The sequence below is a fragment of the Dunckerocampus dactyliophorus genome, chromosome 7 (assembly GCF_027744805.1).
Source record: "Dunckerocampus dactyliophorus isolate RoL2022-P2 chromosome 7, RoL_Ddac_1.1, whole genome shotgun sequence".
NCBI classification, from domain to species: domain Eukaryota; kingdom Metazoa; phylum Chordata; class Actinopteri; order Syngnathiformes; family Syngnathidae; genus Dunckerocampus; species Dunckerocampus dactyliophorus.
Genome location: NC_072825.1, coordinates 15,966,543 through 15,994,390, shown reverse-complemented (window position 1 = coordinate 15,994,390; position 27,848 = coordinate 15,966,543). Strand labels below are relative to the sequence as shown.

General features: G+C 41.6%; 1 protein-coding gene and 1 long non-coding RNA gene across 4 annotated transcripts; one reads left to right on the top strand and one right to left on the bottom strand.

The window, feature by feature from the left end:
- Positions 1-208: 208 nt before the first annotated feature.
- On the bottom strand, positions 209-4,200 carry LOC129184854 (uncharacterized). Its single transcript, XR_008571988.1, has 3 exons — positions 3,502-4,200; positions 2,668-2,821; positions 209-1,705 (listed from the first exon to the last, which is right to left on the bottom strand). It is a non-coding gene; the product is annotated as an uncharacterized LOC129184854 (long non-coding RNA).
- Positions 2,763-26,864, top strand: LOC129184851 (uncharacterized). 3 transcript variants are annotated; one of them, XM_054781263.1, is made up of 17 exons: positions 2,763-2,828; positions 3,532-4,300; positions 4,467-4,691; positions 4,776-4,934; positions 7,098-7,166; positions 7,310-7,629; positions 7,777-7,936; positions 8,267-8,336; positions 8,492-9,032; positions 9,117-9,246; positions 14,959-15,126; positions 18,726-18,995; positions 20,879-21,394; positions 21,600-21,679; positions 22,428-24,186; positions 24,549-24,584; positions 24,667-24,815. In XM_054781263.1, the coding sequence occupies exons 2-16, from the start codon at positions 3,581-3,583 to the stop codon at positions 24,576-24,578; spliced, it is 5,217 nt and encodes a 1,738-aa protein (XP_054637238.1). In that variant the 5' UTR covers positions 2,763-2,828; positions 3,532-3,580; the 3' UTR covers positions 24,579-24,584; positions 24,667-24,815. The 3 variants fall into 3 exon arrangements, with proteins under 3 accessions (XP_054637238.1, XP_054637236.1, XP_054637237.1); XM_054781261.1 differs by lacking the exon at positions 24,549-24,584 and having other exon boundaries at positions 24,667-26,864; XM_054781262.1 differs by lacking the exons at positions 2,763-2,828; positions 24,549-24,584 and having other exon boundaries at positions 3,111-4,300; positions 24,667-26,864.
- Positions 26,865-27,848: the final 984 nt, after the last annotated feature.

The following is a 27,848-nucleotide window of genomic DNA, read 5'->3' as shown; positions in this document are numbered from 1 at the left end:
TCTGAAGTTATCTGAAATATCATTTTAAAGATGAAGAACATCCTTTTTGGGGGAAATCATGTGCGGCTTTCACAGCAAAGAAACCCGTTTCCTGTCTGGCACAAAGCCAGCTGATATTTGAATATGTGGAGCACACCAACTGGGAATGGAAACAATGTTTTGGTATACCTGACAGAAAAAAAGCAATGGTGCACATGGATATTCACAATGTATTTATTCAACATTTATTCATTCACAATTTCACAAAAAGCTCACTGTTAAACCAGGCTGAGGTTTGAGATTCATTTCAAAAAGTATTAGTATGATGTTTTAAAAGTTGATTATGCTTCATAACAGCAGCCAACTCTCAACACCTTGCCTGGGGCATTAACTGATGCCGATGATGTTCCCTATGGCAGGGGTCTCCAAACTTCTGTGTTCCATCCATTTTCTATACCGCTTTCAAAACCGCTTCTCCTCATTAGGGTCGCGAAGGTATGCTGGAGCCTATCTCAGCTGCCTTCGGGCGAGAGGCGGGGTACACCCTGGACTGGTCGCCAGCCAATCGCAGGGCACATATAGACAAACAACCATTCACACTCACATTCATACCTACGGACAATTTAGAGTCTCCAATTAAAACCCACGCACGGGGAGAACATGCAAACTCCACACAGAAATACCCCAGGGGAGACCACCGTGCGGCCCATCCTCTGATAGCTATGTTTAAAAAATAAAAGTGGCTAAGAGCTACTCATTATTGTAACCTATTTACTGTAAACTGAACAACCTTGTTTTGCCAGAACAAAATGTTGCTATCCCCAACTCACGTTTTGTAATGTGCTGAATTACAGTAATTAATTCATTTGACTCCCAAGATGGCGGATGACGTATCCATGCTCAACAGAAGGTGATCGGAAGTATCGGTGCTTACATGTACTTCAAATACAAATAAAAGGTAAGACCACAGATATTTTTTAGTCTATTAAAAATAAATAAATAATTGGAACTAGAAAGTATTTGAAAACAAAATATTTAAGGAAAGTTAATTATTCTCTTCTTTTTCTTGTTATCCTCTTAATGATCAAGTATTAACATAAAAAAAAATCCAAATCAGTCAGTGCCTCACAAGCCCTGAATCTCACCACACGTCATGAATCTTTTGCTATTTTTTAGTACCGTAATTTGTCATTGAATAGAGTCATAATGTCTGAATTGAACAGTAAAAATGCGAATAGTGATCTACTCAAAATTAGCTGGGGATACTGGTAGCTCTCCGGCTACTGGTTGGAGACCCCTGCCCTACGTTCTGTTGTATTGATAGTTTTCAAACCCTGCCTGGAAATGACTTATTCCTGATGAATGACTATGTGTGAGGAATCCTATATTACTGTGACAATGTGCGGGTTGTGGGGATTAGTAGGGATAAAAGAAATGAGAATTACAGAAAGAATTGGAGAATTGAATGGGTGCTGCATCTTGGTAATCATTTTGCAGGACAATACTACTGGATATATTACAATATGTACACAAAGCTGTTTTTGAAATGGCTCTTTCTCACAGTTAAGCCTGTTTGGGTGAATTTAACATTTTTGTTCCTGCAGATTTGTTATTTATATAGGAATAAGAAAATGTTCCCATTGTCAACACTGAAAGAATCACAATGACACCTAATAATATTGGGCAGAAATCGATTGGACAGTTGAGAGGAGGAGCATTGCTGAGTCTGTAAAAAGGAGAGCACAAACATCTGTTAACACACTGAAAGAAAAAAAACGTCATTTGACTCTATAGCTCGATGATTGCACCATTGTGTTTTTTAAATTAAAAGCAGGCTTCATATGAGCTAAGACTAAAAGCTGGCAAAAAGCCTGATGCTCTTTGCAAACTTGCTCTCCTTCAGGCAATGGAAAAATCTTTGCCCTTGTGATAATTTGGCTTGTAGCTAAGTACATTATTTTATAATGTTATAAATTTGTTTAGGCAAAATGACTAGTCAGGTGAGTCCTATCCTACGATTCGTAAATAGAATAGCATACAGCATGAGAGATGGGCCACAGCGGATTCTCTGGAACTTATCCCAGAACCGAGTCACAAAATTTGTTGCGGAAAATAGTTGGCAGGCAGAACCTCAAGTGACACTTCTTTATTATGAGTCCCCTGACAGCATTACACAAGGCCGGGGCTTATATTCCACACGCTTAAACACATCATTGCAGTTGCATCAGGAATTTCTTGGATGGAAAAGTAAATGTTGCTGCTCAGCTTTGAATACAACCTCTCATGACTATTTCACAATTCAACTACCAAAGGACAGAAAAGCAACGATAGCTCAGTTCACAATTTAATCCGTTTTCATCATGGTTTTGTTCAAATATTATCTTCTTACTTTGATTTTGCATTGTTTCTGTTTATGACAGTAAAATACAGTATATCAGATAACCCTAAGGGATAATTGGTCTGCATGTGTAAGTACTATTAAAGTATTCATAGGGATCTGATTAAGGATCACATGAGAATGCCTCTGAAACAATGCTCATTTACAGTCCTGATGTAAAAATAGATCATTGTGAGAGTCAAGATGGACAGTCAGAAAGGTGTTTAAAGAACCACTATCAGGTGTAATAAGTGAACCCAAGTGATTTTGAAAATAAATGTCCAGAAAGTGTGCATTAAAGGGACAGATACCGTGTGTTTCCTGTATCGTTTCGGTCCACCAATGACAGCAGCCCTTCTAGCGATGATGTAATGTCATGAATATGCAAATGAAGTGGCTGGTGGATGGGAGGCTGTGGAGTCGGCATCCCTTCTGCCTTCATCACCACTACCCTTCAGCATCCGACTAAAAGGTAAGAAAATAACATTTAGATGCTCATTGTCCCAGTTGATGTCAAGGAGGGTGTGACTACTTCAAAAAGGGTATGACTCGATATTATTATGGGCTGTAGACTGTCTGGCCTCCAAGGTTGACTTACTGTTGCTTTTCACAATGGGTCATCTTAAAGACACCCTGGAATAAAAGTACTTAAAGATGCTTTTTCTTTCATGGAGTGAGATAGCATCGTTGATATAAATTGTGGTTGGGAAATGGTTGAAGTCGATTTTTAATGGTTATTAAGTCATCATAAACACTGTGATACTTTTTTAGTTCATCCACCAAGAGTAACAATGAGTCATCGTGCGTGTTGGAAGCGATGAGATGGTGGCTGACAGGAAATGGGTTCTACTGGTATACATTATATATTGTGGAATTTATCAGCAAGGTTTGACGATAAGGGTACAGTACATCTAAAACGGTGATATGGTGTTTATGACTGTTACTTTACTTTTACACGCCGGCTATCCTTTTTATGCTCATAACCCATATAATTGGTGATCTAATTGGCCGAGCTGCAGCTGATCCCACATGCATCTCATCAAACCGGGCTAAAGTGACCAACACTTGACTCTGGGCCTGATTTAAGGTCCACCATATGTCTGAGCCCTGTTTTGTCAAAAGGTAAAACTGACGGGAAAGCTTACCTATGTATTCAGTGTGATGTTATGTTGCAGCTACAGGGAGGGGATGATGTTGTCGAGGATGAGCTGATCATCTGACACCATGATGCAGCCATCATCCTCCGCCGACAATAGCAGCCGGAAGCAGCCGCGCTCCTCCTCCCCGGCCGGCCTCAAAGACGGCGGATCCAAAGTGACACAGAAAGGGAGCAGCCCGTCAAAGCCTGTCGCCTCTAAGCAAGCATCAGGAGGAGGAGTGGGGAGAAGCAGCCGAGGTCATTCTCCTGTATCCACCGGCCGGGATCGGCAGGCCGGGGGCGCTCCTGCATGCAAAGGCGCGGCCGCTGTCCAGGTTGCTGGTGCTGAAAGCCCCACGTTGAGCCGGGCGGCGGCAGACAGAAGCGGCATCCAGACATCTGATGACTCCCCACGACTCGGCCCTGATGCCTCCTCCCCCTCTAAAGCCGATCCGAACCGAGTCGTGTCGGACCAGCCCTGCGCATCCAAATCCCCCAAATTGAGAAGCAAAAACACGAGAGGAGGGGAAGCCTCTGCGGCGACGAGTGGAAGTAAAAAGAGCTCTAAGGGCACAGTCGGCTGCGGACCTGGTTTCTGGAAGGAGGGGTGCTTACAATCAGAGCTGATTCAGTTTCACTTGAATAAAAGCTTAGGGAAGAAAGGGACAAAGATGCAGACAAAGCCAGCCTCTCCCCCTGCCTTGGAGCTGCCCCCTGAGCCTGAGTGTCCACAACCAGCCCCCCAGCAAGACCAGACGCTACTGGAAGAGATAGACAGGCTTGAGGATGAAAATGACGATCTTAAGGTTAGTTCCTTACATTTTGCATTATTGTAACTTTTTGCATGTACTAGTATGCAATGTAAAACCTGTCGTATGTCTATATGCTGCATGATAATTATCACGTTATTTTTGAGGTACCTGCAGAAATGTTCTTTATAGAAGCTATACAATCATATCCATTGTTTGCAAGACTGAAATCGAGGAGATGCGAGCAGAGATGGATGAGATGCGAGATACCTTCTATGAAGAAGACGCCTGCCAGCTGCAGGATATGCGCAGAGAGCTGGAGAGAGCAAACAAGAACTGCAGAATCCTCCAATATCGCCTGAAGAAGGCAGAGAGAAAAAGGATCCGCTTCACAGAGAGTGGCCAAGTAGATGGAGAGTTGTTGAGAAGTCTTGAGCAAGACCTGAAGGTGAACTTTAACATGCACTGATTGTTATTTGTTTAGGCTTCATTTTCACTCGTGATTTTCACAACCCCATACGTCTTTCCCTAGGTGGCAAAAGATGTGTCTGTACGCTTGCACCATGAACTTGAGAACGTGGAGGAGAAGAGGACAAAGACAGAGGAGGAGAATGAGAAGTTGAGACAACAGCTAATAGAAGTTGAGGTCACCAAACAAGCACTTCAAAATGAGCTGGAGAAAGCAAAAGAGGTGAGGAGGCTAAAATACAGCAGGTATTTGTGTCTGACATCAAAAGATGAATATGAGACCAGGCAGCAGCATTTTAGCTTTTATTTCCAGGTATTTCGATCTGGATTGGATGCACGACATAGAAGATAGCAGCTTTTGTTTGAAGCCACCCATTTTTCATGTGAACAAAAGTATTGGAACATGTGACTGACAGGTGTGTTTGTTCCCCAGGGGTGGCGTATTGCATTGCTTAATCTATCAATAAAGAGCAGTTTCAGATTGGGTAGGGTAGGTTTTGCCTGTGTAGACTGCATTTAGAGGTGAACACAACATGAAAACCAGAAAGCTGTTTATGGGTGGAAAAACAAGCAATTGTGAATCTGAGAGAAGATGGAAAACAAATCAGAACCACTGCATGGGAATAGGAAGGTCAGGCAGGAATTTCCCGAAAAGTTTTTTAGAGTTGAGCCTAAAAAATCATTAGCCCATAAAACTTGTAACACTTTTAACAAGTGTCATCTTCTTTCAAAATTACCTGATCTACCTTTTTAAGTTTTGTGAACTGATGGATTTTTGTGTCTCATCTCTGTACCTTTTGACAAATTCCAGCCTGACCTTCCTATTCTTCTTGCTAATGAGAGGTCTTCTGGTGTAGCTTTTGTACTTTTGTTTATTAAGTCTTCTATAAACAATAGATAGTCATACCTTCACTCATGCCTCTGCAAGGGCATGAGTTTTAGGGTCTTTCTTTACAGTTCTCACAATATTTCTGTTCTGCTCATGTCTTGCTTTGTTGACTTGGTGAAGTCGTTCGTTTGAATAAAATGATTGTTGATCAACCACCTCTTTGTCATTCTCTCAATGTCAAGGCAAAAGCTACAGCATTTTATATCAACACATCATCACAAGGGTTTGCAGCTGTGGAATGTGCAGTTACTCATTTTCCAGCATGCCTTGTGGTAGTTAAAATGATCACTTTTGGCTCTCTTATGCCTCTTTAAGGTGTTACTTTGTACAGACAGGGTGTAATAGCTGAAGTGCTGCTGTTTTTAGTCGTGTACAGTTAAATTATTTTGACTTTTGGTCTGAATCTGGCACCCTTATTAAGAATGGTTGTGAATTTCATGCTATATACAATATTGTTTCTAATTTTAAAATTAAAATGCCAGAGGAGTAGTTCATGGGCCAACACAATGATATTTTCCAATGGTTCTTATTGATTTTCCATCTTTTCTCAGATTCACAATTGCTTGTTTTTTTTTACCCATAGACAGCTCTAAGGTTTTCATGTTGTTTTCACCTCTAAATGCAGTCTACACAGGCAAAACCTATCCTATCCCTAGCATAGACATTCAGTGTTATTTATTGATTGATTGAGCAATGGAGTGGGACACACCTGGGCAACAAAACACACATGTCAGTCACATGTTCCAATACTTCTGCACACAGGAAAAATAGGTGAGTTCAAACAAAATGTGCTATTTTCTAAGTTGTGCATTTGATCCAGATGTAAAATATATGAAAATAAAACCGAAATGCTTTCAGTCTACAGCACAAATAAAGACATTTATTGTTCCAATACTGTTCCAATACTGTAATATGTGGAGAATGTTGGCCACACAATCAGGGCATTGGGAAGATCTGGGTTTGAATCTCCGTTTGGGCATGCCTGTGTGGAGTTTGCCTGTTCTACCTGTGCATGCGTGGGTTTTCTCTTCCCTCCCACATTCCAAAAATATGCATGTTAGATTAATTGGAGACTCTAAATTGCCCATAGGTATGAATATGAGTGTGAATGGGTGTTTGTCTATATGTGTCCTGTCATTGGCTGGCAAGCTCGGATAGGCTCCAGCATACCCCAGCGACCCTACTGAGGACAAGAGGCATAGAGGATGGATGGATGGATGGAAGACCTACAATATGTGCACCTAATCTTAATTTGTAGTATTCAACATGCCAATACAGCTCAGTGGTAACATTAAAGATGTATTTAGGATATTTGTATGTATCAGCATTCATAAACTATAGGGATTCGTGAGAAATACCTGATGTTGATGTTATTCATGTTTCTGCCTATTAAGTTTTTCTGTTCTCCATCAAGTCCCTGCAGGCTGCGATACTAGCAAATGGTGATGATGATGGTAATGATGATGGTGCAGTAATGCAACTTCTGTTTCTCGCTAGCTCTCACTGAAAAGAAAGGGAAGTAAAGATGGCCAGAAAGAGAAAAAGGCTCCACAGGCTCCAATTGAGGTGGGTCAGTTGAATATCTGCAGCAAAGGCATGATAAAAAGTAACAGGGAGTATTACAACTAAACCAAGCACATTTTCCTCCCTCATAAATCATTTACAAAACAACATTAAAGATAAAACAAAATTATCTTTCACCATTATAGGAAGAAAATGAAGATCTGAAGTGTCAGCTAGCCTTCATCAAGGAGGAGGCCGTCTTGATGAGGAAAAAGATGGCAAAGATAGACAAGGAGAAGGACCGCCTAGAGCAGGAGTTGCAGAAGTACCGCTCCTTCTACGGGGATGTGGACAGCCCCCTACCTAAAGGCGAAGCTGGGGGGCCTCCTACCACGCGTGAGTCTGAACTGAAGCTCCGTTTGCGTCTGGTTGAGGAGGAAGCCAACATCCTGGGGAGGAAGATTGTGGAGCTGGAGGTGGAGAACAGGGGACTCAAGGCAGAGCTGGATGACATGAGAGAGGACAGGTGATAAATGTTATAATAATGTTATAATAAATGTTATAATGGAATGGCAAATCATCAAATCACATCACTTATTTATTAACTTATTTTGTTGAGGCTGTAGAAAAAAAAAAACAACAGTTACCAGCACTTGTGTCTTCTACACTACAGCCTGGCGGCTGCAGGAGTGGATGGTGATGGCAGTGGAGGTCAACAGTGCAGGGAGCAGGGTGAAGCACTCTCAGAGCTCAGGCAGCAGCTGCAACTGGTGGAGGATGAAGCAGAACTGTTGCGCAGAAATTTAGCAGATGTGGAGGAGGAAAACAAAAAGGTGAATAATCATGTGGCACTCTTTAAAACATTAAAATTGGGAACTTATTGCACTGTTCATGAAGGAAATTAACTACAGATAGCATAAACACTGCTGCTTAATTCAAGAGCTCTACGATTTCATCTCCTATCTGCTGTTATTTTTGGTTGCATTAATTTGACTTTGAATCACTACAATGACAGCTATTTGTGTCTTATACATGAAGTATTAAAAGATGTGAACTATTTATATCATCACCATGTAGACATGTTGTTTCACTTTCTGTGGCCTCAGCCAGGTTGTAAGTCTCCCAAATGAAACAGGGGACTTGACATTCCTGTTTGTGTTTAGGTGACAAATGAGCTGAACAAGCTGAAGTACAAGGCCGGATCCCACGAAGCTGGTTCCAGACATGGAGGAGGTTTGTTTTTCCTTTTTTAAGTTATTTGTAAGAAAACAATCATACATGTGTATCTGATGAAAAATGTGCTTCATAAGGCCCGCAAGAGGGGCACATTAAAGTCTCATTTGCAGAGGTGTCCCACTTTTCACTGTTGGCTTGTTTCAAAACCCCAGGAGGTGCTGACTCTGCTAAAGTGGAGGTGCTCCAGGAGGAGCTGAAGGCAGCCCGTCTGCAGGTCAATGAGCTGAGTGGCAAAGTGTTGCAGCTCCAGTACGAGAATCGAGTGCTGCTATCTAACATGCAGCGCTACGACCTGGCTTCCCACTTGGGCATCCGAGGCAGCCCGCGAGACAGTGACGCTGAAAGTGACGGAGGGCGAGACGATGACACCCCCTCGGCCTCGTCACCTCGCCTACTTCCACCCCACCGTAAAAGGGAGGGCCCCATTGGAGGTGAGAGTGATCCGGACGAAGTGAGGAACATCCGCTGCCTTACCCCAACACGCTCCCTCTACTCGCCTGTGGATAGCCGTTTTTTATCCAGAAGCCTGAAGGACCGGCAGCAGATGATAGACATCCGAATTGAGGCCGAAAGGCTGGGCCGGACCATTGACAGGCTTATTGCTGACACCAGCACAATCATTGCTGAGGCTCGGGTTTATGTTACAAATGGTGAGCTTTTTGCCAGGCTGGATGATGACGAGGAAGGTGGCAGGTATGTAAGACGTGAACTTGATCATATGTGACCCCACAGGATGACTTGGACTGTTATGAAATTATCATTTACTGTACTTCTCAGGATCCGAGAACATGAGTTGTTATATCGCATCAACGCGCAGATGAAAGCCTTCAGAAAGGAGCTACAGAGCTTCATTGACCGGCTTGATGTTCCTAAACAAGATGACAAACAACCAGAGGAACCTCTATCTGTAAGTTTGTTGCCACATATAAAGCACTGTGCAAAATTCACCATTTTGGCTGATTTGCCAATAACTATATATATAAATATGTATTGCTGTTGTTATTAGAATATCTTAATTACAATAACTGCTATTTCGTCATCATTGTGTTAATTGTATGGATATATGGAACCCTGACAAACACTATTTGATTGTCTATATATCCAGTATTTGGCTAAAAAGACAAAAACTATGTACAAAGGCTTAAGAGGTAACACATTTTAGTGTGAACTCGTCTCGCACTTGAGAAATGGTAGGAACCGATGTCTCTTAATCTACAGTGAATTGAATGGAGCCCTAATGAATGCCATTAGTAACACTTGTCTGTTCGACAATTTGTTGGTTTTAAATGTAATATGTCAAAAATAATAATAAATAAAAATAATAAAAATATTAATAATAATAATAATAATAATAATAAATAATGTGTGACGGCTGTGAAAAAAGGAAACAGGAAAGCTTGAGGTGGCCTATGACTTTAGCACCGTATTGTATATCACTGATTCTAACTGATTCTAACTACGTGTCAATTTGCTCCTCCTCCCCTTTTCGTTTCACTCATCAAGATGTTTCAGCCCATTATTTTGCTGATCCTCATTCTTGTTCTGTTTTCCTCACTCTCGTATGCCACCATTTTTAAACTTGTGTTTCTTTTCACCCTTTTCTTTGTTCTGTAGGGCTCACAATGAATACATTGTGCATCTTTGTTTTGTTGTCTTTTTCATTGATTCAGTCATTTTAATTCTGTTATGTTGAACGTATTACACAAGGTCACTCTAGGTACAAAGCATTATCATTTTTCAAGTACGACCGAAGCCACTCATCAATTCAGATGCTTTCACCTTCTGTTGGAGTACAGCCACCTTTGGGAGATAGTGGATAGCTAGGTGAGTATGTCCTGAATTTTCATTAACTTGAAATGTAACCTAGCAGGTGTATAATTAGATATATTCTCCAGGCCAATGATCCCAACCACTGTGCCGGCGCACATTTGTGTGTTGGAAATTGTTTAATTTCACTTAATTGGCCCAAAAATGATGAATTATTTACTACAAATAATGCATTATTATTTACTACATAATAATGTTCACCTATCCAACTGTGGATCCTTACATATTTGCAATTCAGCATCTGCGATCGTGTCAATTTGCGGATTTATGGTGAAACAATAATTTTTTTATATTAATTTTTTTCCTCTGAGAATAGGCATTTTTTCCGCAGAAAACGCATCTCATTCACTCTAAGTTAGTAACAATTTATAAATGTGTGATAATACAGGTAAATTGTACGTCATACAGTAATCCCTCGTTTAATTGGTTCCAGACTCGACCGTGCTACGTGAATCTCTGCAAAGTAGGATTATGTATTTATAAATGGAATATTTTTGTAGTAAGAGCATAGAAAGCATGCTTATGATCTTCTAAATACGGGTTTTAACATTATTAGAGACCTCTAGACTTGTAACAATTAACACCCCATGGTCATTATGCTCGTATTAGTCAATAATACATAATAAGAGTAATAAGACATAAATAAGACTGATGCTCGTGTGTGTTACTGTAAATGTGTTCCCTAGGGGAGCAGAGTGACGTGCGGACAGGGAGTGACGCCAGGGGTTCAGAGTTCAGTATCAGCTTTTGTGTGGGTAACAGTCACAACAGTAGCCCGTGTTTTAATTAGGGATCATTGTGGCTGTTGTGATATAATTCAAACCTGCAATAAAAGCCTGTTGTTTTGAGGATCGAGTAATTTTGCCAAAAAATACATAACATTTGCTTAAATATGCATATGTTTTTTACTAATAATAATCCGTATTCAACCACAAAACAATATAATGTATTTATTAATAACTTTTTGAAAAACTGTGCTAAAGTGAAGCCATGAAATTCGAAGCGCGAAGTGGAGAGGGATGCCTGCACATGCATCACTGTCAAAAAGCCATGTTACATCTTTATTCTTTCCTCACTGTGTGTGATTAGGATTTTGCACTTTGTTCCGTGGCCCTTGAATGCACCATAGTTGCTGTGAGACGCAAAAGTGACACTTACACACCGGGACTCGGATTGAACATGGACATGGACATGTGTCTAAAATTAATCGTCTCAATTAATCGCCATTTGCTGGTGGTCTTGGAAAGTAACCCCTGCGAAAAGCGTGGATATACTATATAGTTACAGACAGAATAATGAAATGCTCTTCCACTAAGGCAGGTGGTACACAATTAACCTGTGGATGAACCTGTTTCATTCCCACATTTTTGTTTGGTGATGTGCTGAGATTTTTGTAATGTAAAATACATTAGCAGTCAAAAGTTTGGACACCCTTTCCATTCAATAGCATGAGGAAATGTGTCCAAATTTTTGAGAGGTAGTGTATGTGCCTGGCTGGGCTCAGTAAAGGTTGGGAAACACTGCTCTAGGCTATGTAGGAATGCACTGTTGAGTTTGAGTTTGTGTTTGTCTGAAGGGGTGGTACCCACAAAGGTACTTCTTTGTACCCTTGACCCTTTACATTTTGGGAAGTTAAGTGTTAGGTGTTAGGAAGAGAATATTTTCCCACTCTGTTCTGGATATTTTTATCTACAACAGAGATCCAACAATTACAAGACCTTTCACTTGGAACAAAAGATACCCTGTTATTTTCTTCCTTTCTGTCTACTAGCTGAGGCACTTAGCCCCCAGCCAAGGATTGGTTGAAAATAGATCACACCAATGCACCAACAAACAGTTATCGGGAAGTTAACTGATCATTGGGACTGCCTCCACAGCAGACAGATGAAGAAGAGAAACTCATTTTCACTTCAGAGATTGCTTGGATCTCGCTAAACCTTGGTTGGCAGTGGCTCAAGAGGTAGAGCAGGTCGTCCAGAAACCGGAAGGTTGGCGTTTCGATCCTCGTTCCCTCCACTCAGCCACTGTCGTTGTGTTCCTGGGCAAGACACTTCACTCAACTTGCCTCGAGTGCTGCCCACAATGGTGTATGAATGAATGTTTGGTGGTGGTTAGAGAGAGAGAGAGGCCGTATGCGCAAATTGGCTGCCACGTTTCTGTCAGACTACCCCAGGGCACTGTGACTGAGGAGTGAATGAATAATGGGTTCACGCCATTGTGAAGCACTTTGGGTGCCTTGAAAAGCACTATTTCAAATCAAATCCATTATTATTATTGTTGGTGGGCTGATTGTTCTCTCCAGCGCTGGCATTACAATTGCTTGTATCTACACCTTTATTGAATCGTAAACCTGACTTGAGACACTTAGCATTATTTCACAAATGGTAGAACAAAAGAATCTGGGTGGACTTTGCCCTACTAAAAGGGCAGGTCCAAACAGAACATACTTGTACCTTAAAATAAATCCAATCCATAAGTTATATGGTATATAATAGTGTCGTTTGTGTGTATCTTATTTGTTCTGTAATTCTCAAAGGTCATGGGACATGGGCCAAAAAAAGAAAGTGCGTCTATGGGATTACGACATGACGTCTGCTGCAAAAAGGTATCTGAGTTTAATTAAATTTAAGAGTCTGAAGTGATGATGAGGAGGGGTGGAGTCGTATTCCACATCTACTGTAAGCCAATTGTGGAGAGAAAGCAAGACAGACAGTTCGACTTATCAATTTTCTACTTGATGAAAAATTACAGAACAAAAACTTTCTCAGTCCCCCAAATAGAGGACATTAATATAGATTGTGTTGCAATATTAAAACTCAATTTCCAGACATCATACTACCAAGCCTTTGAGAAAAAAAATGGAAAAGCAAAGCAAGAGTCAGACTTTTGACCTTTAGCCTACATTCTTATTGGTTCCATTTCTTATTTTAGTAAAAACCATACACTCCATTGTACAAATATAGCCTTTTCTGAAAGTGAATGAACGAGAATATTGTGTTATTTGCCCAGAGAGGGAGGGAGGGAGAGAGAGAGCGTGCGCAAGAGAGCAAAACAGAGATTTCTTATTTAATGACATGATTCTAGCTGTGGGAAGTACCGCTGCAGTTGTTTTTAACAGAAACTCAGCCAATAAGTTACTGTACTTCTCTGCTTGACATGAAGACTTTAGTAGCTGCCTGGAAATACAGGCAGTCATCAAGCTACATTGGACTTAGAGGTAAGGGTCTATTTGGCCAAATTTCTGTTGGTGAGAGAAATGTTTGACACAATTTGGCACCAAAAGCAAAGGAATGAATTATAATTATTTTCTTCCATGTGTTTTGTGTACAGTATAACAAAGGAGTTATAATAATATACTATAATAGGAGCACTATTTCTGCACTTTTGCGGAATTTCTGCACTGATGTGGCGTGCCAGATTTGGGCCCCAGGCCTTGAGTTTGACACAAGTGGCTATGTATTTGTGTGTGATGTAGCTGGCTTATGTTGTTAAGCTAACTTGTGTTTGCAGAAACGTTGTTTTTACACGCCTATAGTTGCCCGAGGTGGGTTAGCATATTGCTAATTTTGTTTTTCAATCCTCTAGAGCTCGTGTGCAAATTAATTCGTTGCCACGGCGACGGTATTCTGTTGATTGATGTGTCTGCCTAACTTCGTTCATCTCTCTGGCGTTTGGAAAGTAAAGTCATGGTTACACGGTGTAAAAATACTCCCGCTCTCCCATATTTACACGAGTGGGCTCCGTGATATTTTTGGCACCTTCTCCTGCTCGAGTGGTGTCGTGGTTACTAGGCGTTTGTCGTCGTATGTGCCTTAAAAGTGACATTACGAGCAAAGTGGAGAGAAAAAAAGAAAGCTTTCAACAGGAACCCAGTAGCTACAGGATGAAGGCTTAATCTTTTGTCTGTGCACACATGGAGGGGACCATGAAATTTTGCACGAGGTCTGCTGCCCTCGGAGCTGCTGCTTGGCCCTCGGGGGATTTGGCTGGATTTGGATAATTTGGACCATTTCTGTATTGCTGCATTCAATGACTAAAACGTCGGGTTGGTTGTAAATATAACTTAATGCCATTGCAAACAGGTCAGCAATATAACCCGATGTAATAGTCATAGTTTGTTTGATATTGTCAAGTTTTATTTGCTTGTGGCGGAGCTATGTGGAACGCGCTTCTAAACGGAACGGGGCTACACGGTGGGGGCGGTGCAGGCGGGGGCTACGTCCCGTCTCAAGGATGGGAGTTTGTGCCGTGTACCCGAATGGAGAAGACAGAAAGAGGCAGAGGCAAAAGCCGCAGCCCGATGAGGAGGATCTCCTCTCCGCCCACCGTCTTTAGTCACATGTACGAGCCCCACAGCAGCGCCTCGCCGGGAGGAGGTGAGGGGGGTGCCGGGCTAAAGCTGGAAGTCCTCAACGGACAAATGTCTCCTGGTCCCGAAGCCCCGCAGCAACAACATACAAAGCTAAAAAAGAAATTTGAGGATCTGAAAAAGAGGCATGTACAGGACAAAGAGGAATGGATGCGGGAGAAGGAGTTGCTGTTAAGAGAAGTGGCTGATATACAAGTAACTACAACATGCTATTCATTTTAAATGAGCATTATTGTCATCCTATCACCTTATCTGTGCAGGATTGTCAGTGGTAACCACGTCGTGCAATTAAACTCAGAATACATAAGGCGTGAAATGATTATACCTGAATTTTGTGCTCAGTTCTTCAGTAATGAATCAAATCATTTGAGAAGGCAAACTGAGTAATTTTGGCATGTTTAAAACTATTTTCAATGTGTGCAGGGAGGGGAGAACCGTAGAATTTTGCTGGACCTGAAGACAGTTTTGGATGAAGTGCAGGTGGAGGTGAAGAAAGAGGAAGAGAAGAGGAGTGAGCTGCAGTTGCAGTACACCAGAGACAGATGTGGCTGGGAGGTGGAGAGGGCTGAGCTCAAGTGCAGGATTGCACAGGTAAAATACAATAATTAGTTTTTTTTTGTCTCCATACAATAAAAGAGTGTGTGCAATTATCCAACACACCAAAAGTTTCTATACATAGTAGTGCATGCATAATGTTTTGTTATGCTACTCCCAATACAGTAATCCTTTGTATTTCTTTATGTCGTATTGTCATATTGTCTTGTCTGGTTTTGGTGAAAGTTAAACAGCCCATTTGCCACCCACACGACTGGGTGATAAGTCACCTTGGACACTGTCCAACTCTAGCCCTCAACTTAGACAAAAGATTTGCACCCTATGGAGATAAACACCATTCTCCCAGCCTAGCCCAGACACACACAGCTGTCTAACTTAAAACATCAAGTGAATAAATTATTAACCTTTATTACTGACAGCTACCGACATGGCTAGAAAATACTTGAAAGTTAAGTTTGCATGCCACTGCCATAGTGTTTGACATATCACTTGGCAGACCGTGCACTGTGCTCTCAAGTTGTGTGACTTTATGGGTGTGAATCTGGGTTAAAAATGTATGTGATGCAGGGACGATCACTGACAGGTCCGATTGGTCATGTACTTGCCAAAAAGCCCATTTTGTCAATCCTCTGAAGGCATGCCAACGTGACACTGCAAGAGACACAATCAAAGAGGTTGGCTGACAACAATGACATGAGAACACAACAAAGGAGGTGATGTTCATTCACAGCTAAATGTGCATCCTGGCATTAATTTCAAAGAGCTACTGGGTTTTGTCTATCCATTACAATGCTTTGATATCTGAAGTCTTACCAATATGAGTATCTTTTATTTGATTAATTTGATCAGGAAACCATGCTGACGTCCGAATAAAAAGCTGACAAACACATGAAATCACTGCAGTAATACAGAAATAACAACATATACATGCTTGCACACATTATAAAAAACAAACTTTATGTTACAATTAGGGATGTCCCAATATTGGCATAAAAATATAATATCGGTCAATATCGACATCGGGTTTTTTCCCTATAAAGAAAATCGATGAAAAAAGTAACAAGCTAGTAACAAGCTAGCTCGCTCCTGACTATCGTTATGTCTGTGGTGTCTCCTTCGGATATTAAACTTGCGATTTGCAATGACTGCAAATCGTTGGTTATGCGAGACGGAGCAAAGACTTCTTTCTTCAATACTTCCAATTCCCAGGGCGAAAGCCATCCATCGGGAAATCATGGAGTGTATCGCATTGGATAACCAGCCCTTTTCCATCGTGCAAGACGCCGGATTCACCAAATTTGGGGGGTTCCTCGAGCCACTCTTTGCCAATGCCCAATCGCAAGTACAGTATTTCTCAGATGTTTGCTTACAGTTGTACAATGTTGTTTACAGCCACATTGAGAAGCTAATTGCTGATGCTGTATGCATTAGCTTCACAACCGATGTGTTAATTCCACATATATGTGATGTTACACATACTGGTATCGGTTGATATCAGAATCGGAAATTGAGAGTTGGACAATATCGGCAAAAAAGCCAATATTGGACATCCCTAGTTACACGATATATAAGCAGCCTACTCATGAATGTTATTTGTAATGGATAATACACGTGGACATGGCTGTTCCAGATGTTTACCATATTGATTGAATTAACAGACCAAAGGAAATATGACTTGCAGCAAAGTTATGCTGGGTGGGGTTTGCTCCATTGTCCAAATGGTACATCCTGCCACGCTCTTGCCTGTTTACCATATTTCAAGTATGCATGCAACTTAAGAGTCCTCATTAGGATCAAACTGCAGCAACATCTAAGTGGGGATGATTTAAAATGGTCTATGTTGCTGTAGCTTTGCACAGCTTAAACAGAGTGAAGCCAAATTCAACTGCACTGGCTTGTATTATTTTGCATTACATGAGATGGAGCCTGGATATCTCCTTGTTTTAATGATTGAAAAATAAACTGAAGCACTGTTGGCAAATTGCTATCTTCTTTTAATTTTGGCTGATAAATCAGCTCATTCCTTGCACCATTGTGAAAAGTATGCATTAGAGCAATCCACCAAACATTGCTTCTGCATTCTTTTTGGGTTCTTTCGCCACCAAATGCAAGACAAGCATCCAAGCTGGAGGTCCTAGGCCAGATATTTCCGGGCAGATTTTTCTGTGCACTGCTGATTTATGAACGCTGCTGGCAGCGAGGAGACATCTCACTGTTTCTCAGCAGCCAAATCCCCCTCCTGCCTTTACCTAGTCTCCCCACCACCCTTAGGAATGTGACATTAGTGTCCACTATAAATAGTGGGTCACCGTGGTGACACAGTTACCATTATATATTCTCTGCCGCACAGTGACAGACGTGGTCACTGAGTGCATTTTCAGACTAAACTTGACTTTGTTTTTTTTTACACTTGCTGAAATTTGGCAGACTGATGTTCCTGTTTGCATGTACAGCTTTGTCAGGGTTTCCTTTCTGGGGAAAGTTTTCTTTTGCCGTTACTTGGCACCTTATCAACCTTAGACATTTTACTTTGACAATCAGCCAGCCTGTTTTTGCACTTTTACTATTTGTTTACATTTGTATGTTTAAATAAACCCTGGTGTGGACGGCACTCATCATCGACCATCTGTAATTCAAGATAACTTTAACAAGAACCTCAGGCAGACAGAAAAGGGGTGACGTGTTTGTCAAGACTATAATTTCCTGACCCCAGGCCGCAGGCAGAAATAGCACCATGACTGAGGCTTGTAAGAGGGCTTTGTGACTCAATACTGAAATAACACACTTAAGACCCACTTGCACGCATTCTCTCCTGCTTCTCGTTCCACACAAACAAATACGTACATGTACAGTATACTGTACAAGCATTGCCATGGACATATTCCAGTCATATGACAACATCCTTTGCACTTACAGTATTCACCACAGAATTCACTCAAGCACATTGACATTTCTTTACTATTTACAGGATTGCCTTATAATAGCTGTTTTGTAGAAGGCATTTCAGGTTAGCATTCCCTGTATCTTATCTGATGAACAAAGATTTGGACTTTAATGCAATCAACTTGTCTGCCGCATCAGAGACAGTCTCAATAATGTCATAAAAGTTTTGTGGCCTTCATGTATTTAATGAGGCAGCACACCATTTTGTCAGTACACTGATTCATAACATTATTTAAATGTATCAACTTGAACCAAATCTAATAGCTAGAAATAGATAGCGGCCTCATACAGAAAGGCTCTATTGTGTTATTGTAAAATCAAGCTCACTGCTTTTTGACTGAGATCATGAGTTTCTGTCGGGCTCTGAACTGCATCCTGTGTTGGTGAAGGACCACAGACAAGAGGTCTGACCTCTGAACCCACTAACCCCATGTGTGAGTTCTCACAGGATATTTTCATCTTTCAGTCTTCACTGAACCCACTAACATTCATCCCTATGGTACATTGCTTCCCCACTTCCTCCACCTTCTCTTCCTGCCACTCCTTCATTCTCTTCATTCCTTTTCTTTTTTTAACAATTGCTCTCTCCCATCTGGCTCTCATCCTTCTTTTCTTTCAATCCATCGCAAACCACTGACTGTTTTCATCACTGTCTCTTTCCTTTTATGTATGCCTTCTCTGCGTATCTTCAGCTGGAAGCCAAAGAAGGTTGTAGGTCGACAAGTGGAGGTGTCCAGTCTGCAGCAGGTCCTTATTCATCAACGTCGACGCTCCATCAGGACAAAGAGGAGCAGCGGAGGCTCCTGGCAGACACTCGCTCGACCACCATGGAGCTGCGCTGTCGTCTGGAGCACAACGAGAAGGACTGGTTGAAGGAGAAAGCAGAGCTACTGGGGAGGTTTGACGTGGAAAGAAAGGAATGGGAGAGCCAACTGAAGGATATGCAAAGGAAAATAGAAGAGGTATGTCACTGAATACAAATTACAGTTATAACTAGGAATATGCTTTGCTTAATTTGTGTAAATAGTGCGTGGCTTGTCATCTCATCTCGTCTTCTCATCCTGTAGACTGGTGACGCTGTCAAAACAATATTCCTGAACTGTGCAGCTGCAAAGTGTGAGGATAGGATGTAGTGGAAGGAAAGGAGCAACAGTTGTTTTGCTCAGTGTTCAGAACGAGCCTGTTTGTGACTTGTGTCAACAGGAAATGTTGTGTGTTAGAAAATGTAAGGGACTGGACATCAACAACACATGGGTGATACAATTTGTAGTCTATTTGGGCATTTATTTATTTCCGCCAGTCTGCCAAATGGGTTTAATTTTTGAACATTTAAAATATTTCAAAATTAATTTAGGGTAATTTCAGTGACCAATGAATTCATATTTAAAAAAAAAATGTTCATGATAGACTTGCCATGGGTTTCCTTTGTTAACGTATCGATTATAGATAGCTATTACTGTGACTGTTTTTCATTTCTGAAGAGCAAATGGTTTGGAAAGAATCAGATGTGGTGTGATTCAACAATGTAAAATTAAAGGCTAAAATATGCTGCTGCGTCACAGCGCCGGCATATATGATGCCAGTTGGCTCCTCCCCCTCCAAACCGACACCTCCCCAAAATTCTAACCTTGTGTCAATGGTGATATGGACTGCAGAGCTGTGTTTGCTGTGCCTTTTTAGTACATAATTTCCGTTGTTTCCCTCCCGTGAAAGTGCCAAAATGTCGGCCAAAACAAGAAACAACAAATGTGCCTGTTGTTTCGAAAAGATTAGTTCCAACTCCAACACCGATTTGGATGTCGCTTCACTCACCACTGTTTAGCTATTTTCTACACAAAAAGCTCAATAGCTAATCAATGATAGTTGTGGTCGCACACTCTCAAGAAAACACTGCCCCTAAAGTTTTGGCAGATAATCACACGCTCAACCCCCACCAAAGAGCTCTGACAGGATCAAGACACTTTCAAAAGGGCTGGCGTAGTAGCTGTAGCGTATACTTCAGCTTTTATCAGCTTTAATAATATTTATTTTACTTATATATATATTTTTTTTTTATGTATTTTTTTTATACATGTATTGTACTGTTTAAAACTCCTGAAGGGAAATTTTCACACTGCTGTACAGTAAAGCATATTTTGTTGTACATCACACACATGCACGCGTGTAAGAGGAAATGGCAGAGTGACAGGAACGCAAACAATCACTGCGCCCCTGAGTTAAGTTTGTGGGGGCCTGGTGCCTTCAGCAAGGCACCTCAACAGTAATTATGAGGAAGAGTAGCAACCTCTAGTTGAATTTCCGCAGCAGGACTCAGATCATGACCCTCCGGTCCAAGCCCTTATGGATGAGATAATGCTGCCCCAATTAGATAATAACATACAGTAGCTAAAGAAAGACTGAGGTAAAGACAAACTCTAATATCCCCAGAACATGGAATTAATACATAAATGAGATAATCATATAAAAATGGTTGGAGAGCTTGTTCAGGACTAGGGCAGGAGGCTTTGATGATAACACATGGCTGCCATTTGTCCTCCAATAGTCAGATCATGAGAAAGGAAAATAGCCTGGGAACAAAGCAGGCCTAAAGGCTGTGCCATCTAGACATTGCTTGACGGACAGGGTCAATAGAGTTCGCATGAAAAAGTTGCTATTTTGGGATTCTGTGGTTACAGGACAAAGCTATCCTATTTCATGTATTTCTTTCCTTGATTATGACTGATTTTGTGTCAACCCCTATTCATTTAGGATTTGTCTTTGAGTGTATTTTATATCAAAGTACATTGTTTGTTGTATTAAATATTATGGCAAGTCTTTACATTGTTTTTCTTCTTCCTATTTTTAGTTGTACTGTGAGGTGAGGGCCAAGCGAGAGGGGACTGGATCGGCTGGTGGCAGGCGGGGCGAGGGAGAAGAGCATCACCTCAGTATACGTTCACTCAGCACTGGTTCCAGTGTGCTGAGTGACATTTCACAGCCACTCAGCAGCTGCAGTCAGTCAGAGCCTTTACCTGGCTTTGGCCACTACAATATTATCAACGGTGGGGGGAGTGAGATTCATTCCACCACCTGTTGTCAAGCAGACAGTCTCTGTGAACTGAGTGCAGGTGATCAATTTGCACGGAATGAAGGTGCACTTCCCGAATTGAGATCTCGAGACTTGCTCCTTAATAGAACAGAAGCTGTGGACACTTCCGAACTTGAAGTTATTTTCCTTAAATCGTCTGGATGTGGAACGGCACCGAAAGATGTCTCCCTAGGGAATGAAAAAAATGTTCATCATAGCCTTCAAGAAAGTCCTGTATCAGCAGAGCTGTGTTATGCCAGTGAGAAGAAAAAGAGCACCACTGCTCTCAATGCTGTGAGTTTTTTCTTAATTCAACAGATAATCATTATAAATTATATGAACAATAGTTTTGGGACAACTCCTACATTAACTGAAAATGGAAGAAAACATGGAGTTAGTGTCCCTTTTGATAGCTACCATGATTTACTGGATTTTGTTTTGTGCTTCTGCGGTGAACAATAGCCAGACATCTTTTTTCTCCATTTTCTGTTTGTTCCAGGCTCTAAAGGAGATCGCACGTGTCAGTGAAGAGCTGTGTAGCTACCAGGATGAGATCAAAAAGAAGAGTGGGGATAAAAAGTAAATACATCTTTATAGCTGTGGTCTACCTATTGTCACTAACTCTGAACTATTAACTTACCTGTGTAGTGAGGGATTGGCAAGTCATACAGCAACGCAACCTGTATATCTCACAAATTGGTCGCTACGTGGCGGTTCGGTCATCACTATCACAGTTTTTTTAAAAATTATTAATTAATGAATGGGCACTGTTTCATGATTGACTATGGCATATTATTAGTAAAAAAAAAAAAATATTGAAAGACAAGTTATAATTCTGGCCGCTAGGTGTCAGTAATGTTACATGGATGAGACATGACGTTAGATTACCTTAACACTGCTTGTAGTCAGCCTTAGCATGTTTGACATGAATGCGTGAAAACAAGTTCTCTCATTCTATGTGGAAGTGGTAAGTTTCTTTTTCTTACTTCGTTCTCACTCCATTTGAAACACTTTCTTAGGTTTAGAGTAAGTAAATTGGAGAGGCTAGCTAGTCAGCTTGGTAGCTTGCTATGCTAGCGGTGGCCGTCTCTTATGTCCCTGCAATGATCCCATAGTTTGCGCAATGTGTAAACACAGGAGTGTAAGGTGAGTTATTTCATGTCAGGTTTTCTATGCTCCAAATATTCAGTTTATGAATATTGAATCCTACTTTGTCTGGATCGAATTCACCGGGATAAACAAGTACAAGACTGTACAGTAAAAAAAAAAAACACATGAAAGGATTTCAGTACAAGTAATATGGATTGCATGGTTGAATTTGTTTCAGAAATCCATCTGAATTGCTGTGCCTCTCGGAAGAGAAGAACATTCCCTTGGCCATGGATAAAACCGACTTGAACTCAAATCAGCTACCATGTGACCTCAGCCAAATCTACAATCAACTTAAGGAATTGGAGAGGGAAAACTGGATCACCTTGTCACCTGATTACACCTGGCGGGCCAAAAAGGGATCACACAATTCCTGGGAAAAGAATTCTACCGACAGCTGCAGAGATGTACAGACAAGCCTGGGTGTACTCTTTGATATGGATACAGCAGCCCCTCCTGCCCCTCCCCGCAGCTTCTCCCGGAATCTGAGCTCTTCCTCCCAGCCAGACACAGAACTCCACATCCCTGAATCCCCCATGACAACAATGACAAAGTGCCACAGCCCGTGTGCTCTCGTAAACAAAAAGTGTAGAAGCCCATCCATTGTTAGGAAGTTTGAGGCAATGCTGCAAGAAAATGAAGGAAAAGTTTTCATAGATGGTGTGGTAGCATCATGCTTCGCTCCTGCAAATTCCAACTGTAACATTGGCTGCTGCCACAACCGCTGGTCTTGTGATGCAAGCAAGTGTACGAGCAATAAGTTGTCCACATGTGGGGCTGTCCAGAAAAGCTTCTCTGAAGCCAACATATTGACTTCAACAAAAGAGTGTTCCCATTATAACCATGGTGTTGGCAATGTACACAACCGTCAGCTACAAATGCCTCCAATTGTTAAAGAATTACCTGCAGATCTGCTGTTGTCCTCGCTGGAAATGACCAGCCCCAAACTACAGGGTTCCAGGAGAAACATCACACTGGAACAAAAAACAGCAGAGTTCAACAGAACCTTGTTTCAGGCAGAGATGGGCCGTGGGGTGGAGGACCAAGACAGTGTTACAGAGGCTGACAGACGCTCTGTGGGTTGTCAACAAGCCCTCTTAGCAGATTCTGTGTCCAGTGAGGTTTTATTTCCCAGGTATCACCCTGATGAAATCACTAGTGTCTTGGATGTCAGTACTGAAGTTGAATTATGCATTTCCACCCCAGATCAAATCAGATGTAGCCCTGATGTTCAAGAGATCAGACAGAAGCATGACTTCACTTCTGTCACTGCACCTGAACAATCAAATATTGCAGTCAGGGAGGCAAACACAATAACCACTCACAGTCCTGCGCACCTTTCTGAGGTCAAGAGAAAGGTTCGAACAACAAGCAGTCCTTCCAGGAAAACACAACACAGAGCAGCCACAAACATTCCCCTTTCTGAGCCTGTATTGTCTGCAAATATCCATGCAGGTCAGAATGTGGAGGACATCACCTCCAGGAAGGACTATTCCTCAGGATTGAAGCCTCACTCATCTGGGATTGAAAGCTCACTCCAAAAGCCTTCTGCACAGAGCAAAGAGAGACTGACGACACAGTCAAAACTTGGGTCTGTGCCCCCCTCCCAGTCAGATGGCTGCAAACCTGGACCTCGAATATTGAATGACCATCCCTGGAAGCCCCTTACCCTTGCTGCGTATCCGCGGCCTGAGGGTTCACGGTCTAATTATGGCGCAGTTGAAAGAATTCTGAAACACTATGAGATTGCATCTCGGGCTCAACAGCACCAGAGCCAACAGGATGAGACAGCTTCAAATACTAACTGCAGCCTGCAGCAAGACACCATTGGGTTGAACATGCACCCTTCTCTGAGACAGTCGTCACTCACAAAGTCAGTCACCACACTCAACAGCCATAGTACCACCGGAGTGGCACAGATACAGCTTTCAGTCCAGGTGGGTCAAGTCTACTTCATGCACATTTTCCATTGATAGGTTGCAATGCTCAGGATAGAGTACCGTATTTTACATTTTTGTCAAAAATATTTCAATGACAATTCTAATATCATCCAAAGCAGCACACCTGAATGATCAGTCTGATGGGCATGTTGTTTATTTCTGGTATGTGCAAAAGAACAGAAGCAGTCCAGTGAATATGTCCACTGAATATGAAAATTGTGAAAATATTGATATACGGTATTTTGGTGGCTTTTCAGTTGTGTTGTCTGGAACAAAGGAGATTTGTGTTTGCCATTGTTTTCACAAGACAAGGCTGAAAACGTTAATGCTGTTTGAAATGTGACTTGTTGTTTCCCCAGGCCCAAGAAGACTACAGATGGAAAACATGACTTCATGTAAAGTATCTCTGTGGCTGGATTTGATAGTTGATAGGACGGTGTTATCATCCTTAATGTTAATTTATATGTTTCTCCACAGGAGAAAGAAGAGTCTTCCAACTTCTCCAGCCAGAATGCTTTCGCAAAGCCTGCGCGTCCAGCCAATCGACGCCCGCCCTCCCGATGGGCCAGCCTGCCCCCAACTTCCTCTTCTGTTGCCTTTACGTCCCCCAGTATCATCCCTGTTGTACCTTCATCTATCCCCTTCCAGAAACTCACTCCGTCCTTCACCTGCTCACATGCCTTTCACATGGAGACTGTGATTATTTGAGCTCCGTAAGTGCTTCCGTGATGTACTCTAAACCCACACTTTTACCTTCACCACTGTTGTACATAGTAGGCCAGACCTCCTCTTTCACACGCTTTGAAGTGCTTTAGTTGTGAATTTTCCAACCCTCCTTCAGAATGTATGTGGCATTCACTGGAGCCAAGCTGACTAATTAAAAAAGGTTCCAAAACAACTTCAGTTGTGCAACGACATGCTCACACTGACCCGCCAAGCATTGCAGATGCCTCAAAGGGGGTGAAAACATTGTGACTTACGACACTCAGGTCAGTACTCCAGCCTTGACTACAGAAGCCTTGCAGATCCACTAACAATTCTTCACTATGTACCTCCTTTCTACATAGTGTATTAACACCTGAAGGTGATTCAATTTCATTATCAATACAAACTGTATGGTGGTTTGTATTTTCTTAAAAACAATGTTTTTTTTTTGCCGCAAAGATATCATCAGTTGCAGTTCTAGTTTCAGTGGCGCCTGAAGACCACCATCCCCCACAGCTGCCACGCGTGCCGCGTCTAATTCAGGTGCTCTCTGCGCTCAACACTTATGCTACCGCGTCACAATGACGGCTGACTCCTACCCCTCCAAATCCTCCAGTGGAGCTTGACGTGCACCTCCCAAAAACCTTGTGTTAACGGCATAGCGGACCACAGACCTGTGATTGGTCAGCTTTTTTTAGTACATCATTTCCAGTTTTGCCTCCCACGAAAGCGCTAAAAGGTCCGTCAAAACAAAAGAAATAATGGAGCAAATTGAGCAGCATACAATAAAAATGACTGTTGCGTCAAAATATTAGTTTAAAATCTAACAACGATCTGGATGTTGCCAGTATTCACTTCTACTACACAGGACGCTGAATTAGCTCGTCAACAAAGTTTGTGGTTACTCACTCCCTGGAAAACACTGCCCCTAGCGTTTTGGCAGAGAATTGCAAGTCACGAACTCTGCCCCCCGCCATTACAGGAGCAAGACTATGCTGTAGCATAATCATTTAGTCGGCGCAGCCGCATGGACGCCCACACAACACAGGGGCGCTAATTCCCCACATAGATATATTCCACCACTGGTTGACAAGACACTAAAACACTTCACGCCATCATTATTATTTTTTCGCCGCCCTGTGCTCTCATACATCATCGACATGCCGGAAACCGCCACTGCCTCTAGGATTTCAATACGTTGCGATTGCGCTAATTCTCATTTAAATCCCTCCATTGCGCACTCACATATCACTTCCTTGTTTTTTGTTGCCAGACTTGTGATGATAATGTGTCATTGTGACTCATTAGTTTGGTTTTATCCACTTCATGTGAGCAGTATGTGAGGCGTCGGTATCTCGCCTATAGAGGATGCCCATCTAACACACATATCCTGATCAAATGAGCACAGAGCAGAAATACGTATCGATCTTTTATTCCCCCTTATCCTTGCGGCACCTCATAGAGAATGCCATCTCGGGCAATTGCCCATGTGGCCCAGATCTAAAACCGCCACTGGATACCATCATGTGAGATTCCAACATATCTTTAGTATCACATTGTGAGTTTTCTGCCTTGGATAGAACTGAATACATGTACTGTACCTTCGCTGTGACTTTTTGATTTAAATTCATGGACTTTATCTTGAATCGACATATCTTTGGTAATCATAGATTTCAAATGTGAGTTCTCTTTTATAACTTTGTACAAAAGGCTGGTTGTGTTATGTGCATTTCTTGACTTTAGTTGGGAAGGTATTATTTATGATGCCATCAGATGTTTTTCTGTGTTGAATGTTTCTTTCATGGAGCATTTACTCACTGACATCCTTTTTGCTACTTATACTGACTAATGGTCGCACATTAGGACATATTTCAACTGAGTAGGAGATGCTTATTGGGTTAAAGTACTTATCATTTCATCATAAAAAGTGATGTTTTTGATGTTCATTTTGTGTAATAAACATGGACTAAGAGAGCAAGTAAATCCCTATTAGTGTTTATGTGTCTTTATCCATGCATTCTCTTTTCACATGGCAGACTGGAGTACCTACTTACATTTGTCATGACTAATACATTTCTTATCAGGTTTTTTTTTTTTTTGTAGAAAGCTACATTTTTAAAAATGTGAAGCCTTTTTAACTTACATGCACATACAACATATGTGAATTAACTTGTTCACTATAACAAAATGTTTTACACCTACATTTCTATTGTAAGTGTTTCAACAATCCTGTGCCTGTTAATGAAAATGCAGGCATATAGCTGGAGCTGTTCGCTAAATTCCGAATCAGCAAATGATAAATCGTTTCTGTGATTCCGTCAAGAGGAATCTAAATCAATAGTTCAAGCAAGACAAGTGACTGCATGACCTCTTCAATCTTGCCAGCTGACATCTCAGGTGACACTGAGGTGTCTTTTCCTGAGTGATGATTGCAGTGCTATGAAACAGGAAGTGAGTGTGCATTTTTATATGCTTGTGCAACACATCTATGGCCGCTAGCATGACTCTTTCCTTTCCAGGCATTATTGTGTTTTGGTCATGACTGGTATCGGGCTTCATTCATTTTAAAATGTAATAATTTCTTAATGAATAGCATGCAAGTGGTAACTGAAACACGTTTGTTTGTACAAACACAGAAAAATAAATCCCCCTTACACCCTGAAACCTGGCACCCAAGACCGAAATAACAGGTGCAATTATGTTGTGGCTCCAGTAATCCTACCCCTGTTGTGATGCGATACAGATATAAATATTGTCATCCCTTTCTGATGCTGGGCCTGGATGGCCCTGTGTTGGATCTTTCCAGTGTTATGCTTGGGGAGGTTGGGTGATCAATCAGAGCTGGTTTGTACTCAAAATTAACCACAGTACTACTATTGTTTCAGTACAAAAAAACTATATACGGTTAACTGAAAGTCCCATTGTTTGTAGGTCTGTATATGAAGGGTTGCACT

Coding starts and splice junctions, on each gene's coding strand:
- LOC129184851 (XM_054781261.1), top strand. CDS start 3,581: ATGATGCAGCCATCATCCTCCGCCGACAATAGCAGCCGGAAGCAGCCG. Junction 4,935..7,097: donor AGCTGGAGAAAGCAAAAGAG/GTGAGGAGGCTA, acceptor GTTTCTCGCTAG/CTCTCACTGAAAAGAAAGGG. Junction 18,996..20,878: donor TGCAAAGGAAAATAGAAGAG/GTATGTCACTGA, acceptor TCCTATTTTTAG/TTGTACTGTGAGGTGAGGGC.